Source organism: Phocoena sinus, chromosome 2, assembly GCF_008692025.1.
Source record: "Phocoena sinus isolate mPhoSin1 chromosome 2, mPhoSin1.pri, whole genome shotgun sequence".
Lineage (NCBI taxonomy): Eukaryota > Metazoa > Chordata > Mammalia > Artiodactyla > Phocoenidae > Phocoena > Phocoena sinus.
This window is the reverse complement of record NC_045764.1, coordinates 98505526-98520650: the sequence shown is the minus strand read 5'-3', so window position 1 is coordinate 98520650 and position 15125 is coordinate 98505526. Positions and strand designations below refer to the sequence as shown.

Here is a 15125-nt window from a genome sequence, read left to right as displayed (position 1 = left end):
GCTCAAAAAATAAATAAATAAATAAAATAAAACTAAGGCCTCTAATTAAGACTCCCAAATTCCCTAGAAAAACAGTATACAATTCATTTTGTCACTCTCAAACTTCCAGAGAGATTAGCACGTTCTCTGAAATCAAAGTGCAGAACTGTGAAAGTGTTAAAAATTCTTCAATAATATGTCAACCTACTCATAAATCAAAAAAAGGGGAAGGGGCTTCAGATGGTATGTAGATTTCATTTTATTACAAAAGCCCCAGTTTAACAAGTTATTTTCAGCCAATAAAAGTCAAAAGTAAAGCATTGTTGAAGTGGCCAGCAGTGACTCTAAGGCTTTAACTTATTAACTTAACCAAAATGCTACTTGAGTATTGCTCCCTTAAATTATTAATTTATGAGTTTTGCTTTGTCTCTTCCTGAGGCAAGGCAGTTTGTAGGTATATTGAATGCATGTAAATAAACAGAAAGCTTTTATAATAGTCTAATAATACACTAAACATAATAAAACAACCTCTTTTAATGAACATTGAATGCACAATCCTATAAACCAAGTTTATATAAATGGGCCATGTAATTTAAAGAAACTGTAAGATCCTCTAGGAAGTAAATGCACAAAACCAGAAAAATTAAACATAAGCCTATTGCTTTTCACTGATCTGATAAAATGCATTCAGCAGAATCAAAGTGCTGCTGTGACTATGAAGAGTATGTCACACGCAATTTCAAAGAAATCTAAGAGAAATGTCGTGAACTATGAGAAAATTTATTTGCAATATTGTTCTTCATCTACCATAAGGATGATTGAAGAAAGAAAGAAAGAAAGAAAGAAAGAAAGAAAGAAAGAAAGAAAGAAAGAAAAAGAAAAACAGGTTATGTCTTCAATATTCAGGATATTTAAGTAGATATTTTAGTTTCCTATTACAAAAAGAAATGTAGCATACTAAAATCAATTTCGGTTAACTCTAATTTATGCAAAGCTTGACTGTGAGCAATAGCTGCTAAAAGGATGCAGCATTGTTGATTCATATACAAGCATTTTACTTAACTACACTGGATAATAGCAGTGCTCCTAAAGGAGTATAAAAAGCAAAGTGATTAGCAGTCATTACTGTTAATTAGGGCTCACATTACATTCCTTGGGATGAATCTCCTTTAAGTTGAATACATGGAAAGTTTATTTTTGAAGGACTGCCAAACCTTGCCTAGGTAAGTAGTGGAATAAGCCGTCAACTACCAGTAAGCAAAATAAAAAACAGGGACAGATCAGCATCCAATTAGTATGTCTAAGGTTTTAAACAGGAAAAGGGTTGAGGAGAATGAGTAAAACTGGAAACTCATACTTCACATTCTGCAATCTCACTGATAAAAGGAGGAAATGGTGTGTTTATCAAACTTGCTGTGAGCGCACAGTTCATTCAGAGTCCTGTAAACAATCGCCTGGCTGCCCACTTCCAAATACATGTGAAAATCTTTGGGATTCAGAGCGTCATATTCAGCAAGCAAGGTCACTCTAGTGATGCCCTGGAAATGGGAAATTAGGAAAACGTGGCAATCAGAGGTTTAGGGCTGACCAGAAAAAGCCCTGAGGCTGGCTCACCATCTTTCACCACCAGTCAGGCTGTCTCTGCCTATTCAGTATTAACACAACAGGGCTGCAAGTGAATGAAAAGAACCCCACACACCTAAGTGGGACATTGGCTTTCTTGTTTAGAAAATGATAGGCATTTGTCACAGAAGGAAAAAACAAACAAAAAAACAAACAAACAAAAAAACCCCTCAAACACAGCTTTCAAGAACCAGCTCTAAAAAGAAAAGAAAAACAGGCTCCTGATGAAGCTTCAGTAAAGGACCTGGGGAATGGCAACATCCTGTTGATTATCAGGCTTCCTTGACTCCTATACCATTCTGTGCATTTTAAGATGGAAGCCAAATCTTCAACAAAGAAGCTTCAAAAGCAATGCATGCTCATTAGAGGAAAGAATCAAAAATTCCAATGTGCAAAAATTACACCAATGCTCTTAATACTTTCCATAGACAGACTTAAAAATTTATCCTTCAGATCTTTTTCTATGCATATATTTGTACAAATACTTTTACAAAAACGTAATTATACCATACAGAGTATTTGGTACTCCATTTCCTTCTCCTAATAATATATATATAGATATATTTCTGCAACTTCAGTTTTGATCCTATACAGTATTCCACTGTATGGATACACCATAATTTAGTTTGCCAGTCATTTCTAAATCTTTCAGTACAACTTTATTTCCTTAGAATATATCCCCCAAAGTGGAAGGGCTGGATAAAGAGACAGTGCATTTTTTGTTGTCTGATGAGTTCTGCCAAATTACCCTCAGAAAGGCTGAACCAATTTCTAGGGCTGTTGGCAGCACATAAAAGTACTCACTTCTCCAAAACCAGTATCATTTCTTAATCCTGCCCAAGTGATAGCTGCATTTTTGAGTTAGTGAGGTTGAACATTTTTTGGCTATTTGAATTTCTTTCTCTGTGAAATGCCTGTTCATATCCTTAGCCCATTTCTCTATTTGCAGACCAGCTTTTAAACATCCCCAAAAAAAGTGATGAAAAGAACTCATCAAATGCTACTTTACGGGATCACCAAAAAGAGATTATTTTAAAGACAAGATGGCAATTGTATGGACACTAAAACACCCTATTAGGATTGGTAACTGAACACGTAGTTATTTTACAACATATTATATTATAGAAGACTTCCCAACCCACCTAAAAAGAAAAAGAAAAATTAAAAACTGAACTGGTTTGACAGATAACTAATAAGAACCTGCTGTATAAAAATAGAATAAAATTCAAAAAAATAAAAACTGAACTGGTTTTGCAAATATTATTTCAATGAAGCTATCTTTGCTTTCCATAAATGCAGAAGCTATCACACCAAGGTGGTATCATCAGCAATGTTCTGTTGCTGTTGTTATCTTTTTGCTTTTCTGTTATTCCAGGAAAAAATTTGAATACAAAAAACTTTGAAGTACCTTATTAGCTACTTTGATAAGTCAAGGAAGGAGGCTGTAACTATAAATGATAGACAAGTTCCTCATGCTATTATCCTGGATCAAGTAATCAATAAAATGTGTCTTTCTTGAGAAAAGTACTAAATATAAGAAAAAAAATGAAAACTGCCCTCCTTCCCTAAAAAGTCCATTCAATTTAGGGCCTTTTCTCATAGAATCAAGAAACTGACAATGCAGCCAAATATACCAATTCCTAATTCATCTTCAGAACCAGGTTTAGATTAGAATGTAATTTCAAGCTACAGATCATGTCTTTTCTTTTTCAAACAATAGCCTAAAAACTTGAAAAGCTGTTACCTAAACCAGTGCTTCTCAAACCAAGTTAAGGATCACTTTTTTAAAAAAGATTTCCAAACCTACAAAGACCAACACTTTTGTAAAATACAATTAAAATGAATTACAAAAGAAAAAATTAAAAAGATAAAAAACACAAGGCCAAATTTTTATTATTAGATTCAACAAATATAAAATTACTCTCAAATTACTATAAAAGTTTCTAAATACTTATCTTCAATTTCTATAAATAGCTGACCTTGCACCAACAGCAAACACTTCTTGGACTAGCACCAGTCCCTAGACCATACTCTGGGTAGCAATAATCTAAAAATATTCTGAGAGCTTTGAAATGAGATGAGATCGCAGATGATAGATCATTTTAATCCAAGACATAGTAACTCCACCTCCCCTTATCAAACCACATACCTGCCCCTCTGTCTCACTGCTAATTCACACATGCCTTATTGGTCTATATATGTATTATATATGTATTGTTATATGGTAATATCTGCATGAATTAACACGTATGTAATGCTGGGAGACAGCAGAACACAGTGATTAAAAGTACATGTTCTACTTTCTAGCTGTGTAACCTTGGACAAGTTACTTAACCTCTGTATCTCAATGACATATCTGTAACACAGGGATAATAAACCAGAGTTGAGGTAAGGATAAATTAGAATATAATGTGTAGAGATTAGAACAGTGCCCGGCAGGTAGTGCTACATGAACAATAGCAATTATAATTACAATAAGACAAAAATAATTGAAAAAAAATCACATGGCTCTGGGCTTTCTAACAATCAATATAAAGAGGAAACTAAAATGAGTTGTGTGATTTAGTGTTCATACAATAAAAACCGTCTTAATAGTTATAGTAAGGCAAACCATTATAAAGACTAAGTCCTGAGAGAAATTTCACCCTTGGATCATTATAAAGTTGAACATGTAATATGGTGAAAATCTTCAACAGCATCCCTAGGGCAAATACACAATGACAAATTCTGCACACCTCTTATGGACAAGGCACCATGATGAACACTGCAGAGCATCCAAAGTTGAAAAACACAAAGTTGTGCCTTCAAGAGGCTATAAACTGACAAGGAAGATATAATACATATGCAAATAATGATGTAAAACAAGGCATAATGTAATAACAACCCAAAAGAGTAACTAAACACAAAAGAAATTCAAAAAGAGAAAGCTACATTTGAGAAAATCAGGAACACTGCTTTTTGTATCCCTCTCCTTTTCTCTTTGAACATAAAATCCAAAGGCTTATTAAGGACCATCCAGAACACACACAAGGTCCAAGCCTGTTGGCCCTTCTCTGGTCATCATTTCCTACCTGAAATTATAAGATGCTACTTTTCACTCTATTATTTTTGAGATCTTAATATTTTTCTTGAGAAATGCCTGACATCCCCATCTGCTCTCAGATGCTACCTCCATAGTACTTTCCTCTTCACTCTTTGGAAGCCACAGAAGCTCCCTCTGATCTCATAGCAAATAACTCAGTGGACAATAGATTCCTAACCTGAGCAGTCATGTGTACCCCTAGGCTACAAGGCTTTCTGAAATTGATGGTTAAAATAGTAGTTCTTAAACTTTTGAAAAGAACAGATCGCTGTGAGTCTATGATAAAAATTTGGACCTCTCCCCAGAAAAATTTACATTCACAAAAAGTTTGCACAAAATTTCAGGGTTCAAAAACACCTCTCCCCTCTAAATTAAGAAATCATGTCTTAAAGTATCAAGTTATCTTGCACTGAAGTCCACTAGCCTGATTCTTACTAGCTTTCTGTGATCAAGCCCAGGTTATATGACCACTCAAAATCAGTACAACTTGGGTGAGGGTTAAGAAGTCACAAAAATGACTGTGAAACCAATAAAAATCATTAGAGGAGGGAAATTGTGAAAGGCTCAAAGGGGAAGACCACGTGTTATGTACCAAGTGATGATGATTCTTCCTCCTCTCCTCACCACCTTGCAAAATTAGTATGTAGGAAAGAATTCACAAGGGAACTGGTTTTAAAAGAGACCACAGACCATTTCAATGGCTCTAGAACTAATCTTATAGTAGGCAGCAAAGTATTTTGCACAAGGAAGGGAAAATAAATGTCTGATAAATAGTTCTGCCTCTTCTGATTTGTCTCTATTTTTATAGAAATCCATAGGGATCAATATTAGCTAAATTTTGTGAAGGTTAGATAGACTCAGATTAGTAAGTCTAATTTAACAACTGCTCATTCAGCACCTACTCTGTGCAAGTACACAAAGTGACCACATGCCTCAGCACCACAGATTCTATGAATAAGGGTAGGAAAATTCTGCTGGCATTGAGAGGTAAATTGCTCTTACATACAGGAGTGCACATAATTGTCCCATTTTACTGCCTCTGGACATTCTAAGAGGCATTTTTTAAAACTGTTAATTCTTTACATACTATTTCAAAAGTCAAAATTCTCTAAATTTAGTTCATTAACCCTCAATGAAAGTCCTTGTTTAAGGCTTTTTACAAATGAGTTAATAGGAAATATACTGCTTTGATTTTAAAAATAAGCATAGTTTAACCCTAAAAGAACACGCCAAAATAATTTTTAATGGAAAAAAAAGCATCTATTAATAAGAACCTTTGTCATCTTTGGGTTCACTTCTTTATCTTCTTTTGAAACAATCCATGCCTCAGTTTACTCATATAGGAAACTAGACAGAAAACATTATTTCCACACATCTCTTGGAAGGTTGAATTATCTGACTGAAAGAGTCTAAAAAAGACTCAGAGGGCCAAAAATTAAGGCAACAAATGTAGTAGAATAAATTCAATCCAATATATAATATAAATTTGCCCCCATTAAAACCTCTTTCACAATTTGAACGATTACCATTCTTTTTCTTCTCTGCATTAATGTACTAATAAAGTCAAGAGGAATTACACTCATCTCCATGCCAACTTGCAGCTACTACTTAATATTAATATACTAATGGAAATTTGTATGCGATGAAAAAATTGACTTTATTTAGCTGTACTGGATTATTTTGGAAGCTAGGGAATAAAGGAGAAAGAAAATCTGAGACTGACATGAAGTTGACAGGCTTTAAAAAAAAACTAACTTATACAGCATCTTTTTTTCTAGAAACTTAAAGAGGCTCTCATATATTTTCTCATTTATTCTCAAAACAGATAAAAAGGATAAAAGGAAGATATATCCAAACTTTACAGATGGAAAAACTGAATTCCAGAGGAGAACAGTTGAACACAATGCCTGTATAGTCCGTAAGAAATAAAAGAGAATGAAATACAATCCTTGCCCCTTGAAGTAATTATAACCTTTAAACAAAAACCCACAACAAAAACAAATTACACAACAAAACAGAGCCAGTAGCTCTGGATATCAAGATAAATTAAGTACTATAAGAGAAATACAATGTTACATGAAAGGTCCAGAGAGGAAGATATTACATTCAGTGGGGGCATATCAAGGAAGACATCAAGAAGGAGATGCCATGTTAAAGAAGGAATTGGAGAGGAAATTCCTGAATTTATTCAGGAAACTGAATAAAACATAGCACTCAGCAGGAAAGACAAGGACTATACGGGGAAGAATGAGTTCTGACAATAGTCTAGTGCAGGTGGAACACAGGTTCTATGTGGGGGAATACTGGGAAAATGTGAAAGATAAGATGAAGTCATATTGCAGAGCACCTAGGGGGTCAATGGTAAACAGCAAAGGTTTTTGATGTGGAGACAAATGTGACTGGATCTACACTCTGGAAAGACTAACCTGGCAGGAGTTTGCAGGATACATTATAGAGTGTGAGAGAGTGGAGAAAGACCATGGTAATTTGCATCCCACCTACATGTATGACTATTATGTTAAAAGCATTAATATCATACATTGTACTTCCCTGTAGGTGCTTTTATTTAGAGTCAAGAAATATGATGGACTATTTTAGCTGATGTGTACTACATACAACCCTATGAAGAAAATGTAAAAGGACCATCAAGACAAACATTTATTAAGAGTTAATCTTGATTAAATGAACCCAGATTGATATGAAGCACCTTCTATACCATCCTATCAGATTAAAGAGATGACAAAGATAGGGTGCTGCAAAATTGAGGATCACAATATTTGTAATAGATAGCTATTGTAATTCATTTCATTATCAACAGTGCCCAGTGAAAGCTGAGTAGATTAGCCATGGAACTGTCAGTTTACAAGGTACCTTACATAGACTCCTTGTCACTCTTTATTTAAATATTACCATCAAGCCCTATTAACCCACCTCTTCAATGTCCTCTCTTCAACTTTTCCACTGGTACTCCCCCAGTTCAGGTCCTCAGAACCTTTCAGCTAGCCGAGTATCTCAGTTTTCAATTTGAACTCCTCATCTCCAGAATTCCACTTCCCTAATCCATTTCTTACATTATTAGTGGTTCAACCTAATGGCCTTCAATCATATAATTCTATGTCATTTCTTTTGCAAAATCCTTCAAGGTAGTGGCTTTCAAACTTGTTTGACCATGACGATTTGTTTAACAGTAAGAAACACATATATACATGTAATGTTAACAGCCTAGCATGCACACACATACACACACGTGCATGTTTCCCAAAATAATAATTAACCTTACTACATACAATTCATTTTGATATTTTCTATTTTATTTTAGCCTCTTTCATTTAAAGGGAAAAAATGTGACCACTAAACTGAGTTTGGAAAATACCACCTTAGGGACTCTTCCCTGCCTGAACTTGGTCTAAAATTTAAGACAGTCTTTTTTGTGGCTTCAACCTACCTTTTCAGACTTATTTCCCACTACTCCTTGAACTCTTGAGCTCTAGCCAAATTGAACTACTATTTCCCTAATATATCTCATGATTTCCTGCTTCCATGACTGTGGCTAAACTATGCCCTTAATTTGCAACATTCTCTTGGTCATTTTCCATGCCTGCCTTTGTCAAAATTGAAACAACCTTTAAGGATATCAAATGTAACTTCCCCTGTAAAGCCTCTCCTGATTCCCCAACACGGGACTTTTTTCTCCTCTGAATCCCCAAGCCTATTAAATGCACACTCTAATGGCAACTCTACATTATATTAGTTTCTTTGTGTATGTGTCTTACCTCATTAGGGTCTGTGAAGGTAGAGACTATATCTTGTACATTTCTTTACTCTACAGTAGTGGTACATTATAAGCATCCAATTAATGTTTGCAAAATGAAAGACATAAAAGTCTCTAAATGGTAGTAGTATAGGTTAAAGTTAACAGGAAAAGTCAAGATCAACTAACACATCCCTTTAATTCACTCATTTTTTTCTCACATGTCACAGAACAAGCCCCTATTAAATCATTTCTTACCAATAAAAAAGATAAGCTCTAAATATTTATTGATATTATCATTGATTTTATGGCTACTTTATGATTAAGGCACTACAAACTTGCTGAATGAAGACATTCCTTACTTAAAAGGGAAAGTTGACATAAAAAGTTCAGTTCAAGACCTATCATATTATTGTGTGACCACCAATAAAGTCCTATGTAACAAAAAATGTAAAGATAACAATAAAGGAATAAAGTAATTTATACTTATAAATCTTTGTAATGTGTTCTCAGTCATTTAATAGAGAACATAACAAAGACATGGTAAACAACAGGTCTAGAAATGAAATAATAGACTGTAGGACAGAAACATACATGTAGCATCTTAGACAACACAACTCCAGAAGTAGATATCAACAAAAGGTTTCTTAAAAAATAAATAGTAGCATAGTCCAAAAAGTTAATAGGACACAAACATCAGAGGTTGAAAAGCATAAAAGCAAGAAATTTGAAAGACAAGACAAACATACCCAACATACTTTAAAATATATAGAGTAGATGATAAGATAGAAAGAAATCTATAATTCGTAGAAGAAAGGAATACAAGGACATAAAAATTAGTCAGTTGGTAAATTTATAGAGAGGCAATGAATCAGGCAAAAGATAAAAAGAAAGAGTATATAAGTGCATGTGTAATATACACACACATTCATTGATACTAAGTGGAGAAAGTTCAAAGTTGAGGAGACAGAACGATAGTTTTGTTAGAATGAAGGAGTCATGTTTTCCAGGCTTTAGGGGAAATCTATAGATGAAGACTCTAGACCTGTGATAAGTTTACAAACTGTAATAATTGATGAGTATGATCCAACATTTTATTTCCAGACAGATCATCCATCATGTACTTTCTCATGCATAGTTGACTTTACCATTAAAAGGGCCAGAGATGGCACAGCCTCAATAAAGCCACACCTGGGAGTCAAAATGACACTGGCCTGTGCTAATTCAGAGTTTTCCTATTTGGAGTCCAGAATCAATACTAGCAAAGCATTTCTTGTGCCAAGGGACTAGGCTTAATGTCCAAAATCTTGGGAACCAACAGGACTTGAGGCAAGCTGTGCAATGTTGAAGAGCCAGAAGCAATCTGTACAGGACTATGGGCCTGTTTAATTAGCTCTATGGGTTCTTCCTGAAAATCTTAAGGCCATCTTATATGTGCCTCCCGCTCTAAACCCTTTGGATTTGCCTCAAGCCACCCAATTATCTAGGGTTTTTCCCTGAGATTCAAAGTGAAAAGAGATCCACAAAGTAATTTTCCACCATAATAAGCAGGTTTTCTAAGGTATATATACAAAAAATAACTTGAAAAAGTGTCTGCTTAGCATTTTTATAAAACATTCTGCAGCTGGAAATTATTCTTGGTACACTTAGTGGTGACACTGCCAAATCTGATAGGACACCCTATTTGGAAAAGTTTCACTATGATAAAAAAGTTTCACTTCTATTTAAGCTTCTAGATGAAAAAAACAAAAATAAAATGAATTTGCCAATGGTTTTACATCATATTTTTAAACAATGTTGTGGCTCCCCTGCATTAGATAAATTATTATATAAAAATAATTTGTTAAATTTTGGACTAATTTGTTCAACTATCCTTTAAAAGTCATCCATATGCCAGGAACATAGCTGGACACTAGAGATATAAAAATGAAGAGTACTGAGATTGTCTTTGAGGGCCTCACAGTCTAGCAAGAGACAATCATAAAAACAATCCTAGTATTGATAAAATCCTAAGAAGCACAGTAGAGTTATGGACAAGCTGCCAAGGAAGAGACAGGAAGGTGAATTAGAGCCTATTCCACAGAAGGGTATGAAGCAACAAGAGATTCTTCAGGAGAACAAACAGATAAAGGCGTAGAAAAGCATAGGCAAAGACTCAGATATGAAAAAGCAATCTCCTGGAAACCTAATTAGTTCATTATAACTCAAACCCAGAAGCTTGTGTGGGAATGGCAGGATCAGACAGGTAGGCTTGCAAGGGCCTCTTCCTAAAGAGTCTTTTTTTGCCAGGCTAATGTGCCTGGACTTTATCTTAAGGGTGGGTTATTTAAGTATGTATGCAGATCAGCTGATGACAATGTGGTAGCAAGGCTGGAGGGTGCACAAGGCAATCTTGAAGGCAAGTGGGCCAGTTAGAAGACTTGCACAGTATAGATAAAGAAACCATTTATGGTGGGAATGAAGTCAAAGGGTCAACTTCAGAAGTCATAGAAGTAATATCAAAAGGTCTTGTAGATCAAATGGTTATGGTTGGGGTGGGAGGCAACTGAGAGAAAGTGGAAGTCTGGTAGTGAGGCCCCAGGTTAGACTTAGGTGATGGAGTAAATGACGATGTTTTCAACGAAGAGGGAAATACAGAAAAGGGAGCAAGTTTGTGCAGAAAGATAATGAATAAGTTTTGAACTTGTTGAGTTTACCATGCCTACAGGATATTAAGGGGAGAAATCATGAGCAACTGAATATATAGGTCCTAGAGTATAAGCTTACTGTTGTAGCTCCAGTGGTCAACTATTTTTGAAAGAAGGCAAGAAGGAAGGAAGAGAGGGAGGGAGGAAAGAAAAGAAGGGGGGAGGGGTGGGGAGAAAAGGAGGAAGATCTCGAAAGAACCATTTAGAATGGTTCTCAAGTTTGTAAGCAGTTGGAACCTATTTATTCTCAGGAAACTTGTTACTCTTTACCCCCTGCCACAGTTCAGCCTTCTACCGGCCACAGCCTGCTTTATATTTGGAGACCTACCCTTCCAACAGTGGGTTCTGTTCTTCCCACAGACCCACAGTAGATGTGGTTATAGCAATCACGACTCAGTCTCTTGCTCCACGAACAGCACAGGATCTAGGCCTGTCCAATCAAATGAAATCATTTTCTCCCGACAACAACGCGTTCATGGATGATACATGTCAGGCCACTGAGTGACAATGAAACGTAAGTGGATTTCCCCTCTAGCTATTTAAGATTAGAGCTTTTCCTACTAGGTAGGCACTAGAAAGAATGTAACTGTGAACCATCTTCTAACTACAAGGGTCCAGACTGAAAATAGAATAAAAAGAAAAGAAAGGCAAGAGATAAAAACAGCCCAGCAGGCAGGTTGGTCACATAGTTTGTATCCTGTTTCTAATCTACTTGAAGCTAAACTTATCTTTAGGTCATTGTCAGTAAATTCTCTTTTTATTTAAACTAGCTTGAACATTACTTTCTGCTCCTTATAATCAAAAGAGTTCTGACCAATACCAAGAGTAAAGTAGCAATCGATGTTTTCTAAAAATTTTAAATTAATATCCAGTTTTAAAAAATAAGTTTTTCACAAGCCTGTCTATCAATAGTAAATATTCTATCTAAAAAAGAAAAAAGATCGTTATTCACTTATTGTTGTATTCAAATTACAAGTGTCCACTAGGTAACTTAACATCATATTTAACATCATCAATACCAAGATAAAATGCCTAATGCAAAAAGGAACATGAAAGAAGAAAACTACCAAAGATTAGAAGAGGAAGACTGAAATTGAATACTCAAGGAAGAATATTAAATGAATTCCATTGTAATGAAATTAAGACATATTTCTGGATCAAGAGATTCCATTAAAATGAAAACAAAGTTATAATCTCCAAAAAACAAAGAAAACAGGGGGGAGACACTAATGGAAAAGGAATTTCATTTAGTTTTCTTGAGTCAGAAAGCAGAAGAATAAGGAACAGCAACTGATAAATCAACAGAGGAAGCTGTAACCTACTGTTTGTATGGAAGAGAAGAAAGCCAAGAAAGGAACCAAACGAGGCCACATTATTCTGAACTCTAGGTATAACAAGGATGAAATGTGAGGCTGGAAAAACTCTAATGTCAAAAGCGTTCACAGTCAGCTTTCCTCTTGCCTTATGCTTAGATATGAACAAGCAACCGAGACATTTGAGGAAAGCCTACAACATGAAAGAGAAAGAAATATGAGAAAAAAAAACCCAAAGAAAACATGAATATTTTAGGGAATGAAAGATAATGTTTAAATCTCTAATCTGTATTTTAAAATGGATGTAGGGACGTTATATCTATAGAAGAAAAAACAGATTGTTATTAAAAAAGGAACAACCAATAAACAAGTTCTTGGCTACTGAAAATATGATTGCTAAAATAAAAAGAAAATTTCAACAAGAAAGCAGGGCATTTAAAGTGGAAACCTCACAGAATGTACAACAAAAAGATACAGAGATGGAAAGTATGTGAGAAAAGACAAGAGACATGAAAATTCAATCTGGGAGATTTAAAGTCTGACCAGTGAGGGTACCAGCAAAAGGGAATAAAGAAAGTCAAGGGGGGTAAATCATCAAACAAATAATGGAAGAGCATTTTGCAGAGCCATCCTCACACTGCAATTCTATTGACTCTGCCATGTTTTGTGTGTCATATTTGACAGCATATTCTCTTCCCTGCCACCCCCCAAAAAAAGCCACAACAGTTCTAGGTCTTATATCCACACATCCCTCTGCACAGGAGAAATACCTTATCTTCTGCCAACAATCCATCATCTTAGGCTTCATTCTATTTGGTACAATACAGGTTAACAAAACCATCCCTGACCTAATGGCTACAGCCAGAATGCCGTGTTGTGACTGGCTTTCACCTGCATTAATGCCACCCTAAACCATCATTAAGAGAAAGACGACAGAGATATGCTGCTACTCAACAGGAAGTTGCAGAAGGGATACAGGGGAAACAACCTTCAATTTCCAGTGCACTGTTGTGACATTTCAGCATGTCAAACATAAAGACACAATCATAAAAGATAACAGAGAAGAAAAACAAGTCAGCTGGGGCTTCCCTGGTGGTGCAGTGGTTAAGAATCCACCTGCCAATGCAGGAGACACAGGTTCGAGTTCTGGTCCGGGAAGAACTCACGTGCCGCAGAGCAACTGAGCCTGTGCGCCACAACTATTGAGCCCCCGTGCCACAACTACTGAAGCCCGCATGCCTAGAGCCTGTGCTCTGCAACAGGAGAAGCCACCACAATGAGAAGCCCGTGTACCACAATGAAGAGTAGCCCTTGCTCGACGCAACTAAAGAAAACCTGCGTGCAGCAACGAAGACACAACGCAGACAAAAATAAATTAATTAATCAATTTTAAAAAACAGTCAGCTAAAAAGGAACAAATATCATATTAGCATCCAACTTCTCACTGGCAAAATGCTAGGGGACAATGGAGCAATGCCTTCAATGATTTGAGGAAAAATAACCTTCATTCTAAAATATTAAATTCAACCAATTTATCAATCAAATATGAGGGCAGAATAAGAACATTTTCAAAACACAAGGATTTGAAAGTAATTTCTCTAAGGAAGTCTCAATGATGGATTCCACTGAAATTAGGGAATAAACCAAGAAAGAGGGCGATATGAGATCTAGTAGGAAGTGGTTCCCAACAGGTGGAGAAAGAAAGAATACATGATCCCTAAACATATTCTCCATAGAGATATGATGTTTAGATGTATCCTTCAGTAACTCTTTCATTGCTTTATCTGAATTAAAAGGAAAACACCCACACAATTTGAAAATTACTATATTTTCAGGAAATAATACAAGTTATCTATATATCAAACTAATCCAGATGAGAACCAAAATGACATTTTAATATTGAAGAAATTCTAAAGAATAAAAGACTAGCTATATGATAACCAGATATTTTGAAAACAGCTTGATATAAATATATATATATATATATATATATATATACACCTGTCATAATCACCTGACAATCTATGAGACATAAAGGCTTATTGTATTTCTATTAGTTTTCATGACTTCTAGAAAATAGTTAGGAAACTTTTAATTCTGTAAATTCTTCCAAGTCTTTCTACTTATTTTCAGCAATTAGTCAATTAAACTCTTTGCAAAAACAAGTACCTCCTACTCAAAAATTAGCTCTAATATTTGGGGGGGAAAAAGAGTTTTACAAAAACAAAAGACTGACATACATATGAAAGTCACAAAACTGCAACCTGTTATAAATGAATGCTTAAAATGAAAATGAATCTAAATGCTTTCAATTCTTCATTAATATTCAAAGGATTAAAAAAATGCAATTCCATCTTTTCCTTAGAACAAGTGAAGTCTAACTTGAAGAATTATAGCTCCTCTCAATTCGTTTTTTCCATAATTACTCAATTATTCATTAGAATATGTAAGACCTCTATTGGAATCTTTGCACCGTGTTTTATAAATGGATTTAACTATAAAAGGCTGGTTATACAATCTCTTCCATAAAAGCAATATATTTCCAATATTTATGTCCTTAAAGTATCCTATAGTAAAATTAATATTTTTGCACAGGAAAAGAAGGAACTATTTAGTCCCTGACAACCTGATAACATCTCTTTCAGCTATACTTATAATCATAATGTATGAACTTCCAAAGCAGAAGTTGT

At 35.1% G+C, this 15125-nt stretch overlaps 1 protein-coding gene across 7 annotated transcripts in view; it reads right to left on the bottom strand.

Annotated features, from left to right (window-relative positions):
* DPH6 (diphthamine biosynthesis 6) overlaps positions 1 to 15125 on the bottom strand; it is a 465669-nt gene that overhangs the window by 433290 nt on the left and 17254 nt on the right. The window contains exon 4 of one of the 7 annotated variants that reach the window (XM_032623463.1): positions 1353 to 1517. The exons of the other annotated variants lie outside the window; for them this stretch is intronic. Coding sequence (XP_032479354.1) covers positions 1353 to 1517 — 165 coding nt within the window. Of the gene's footprint in view, positions 1 to 1352; positions 1518 to 15125 lie in introns of those variants that run through there. 7 annotated transcript variants of the gene reach the window in all.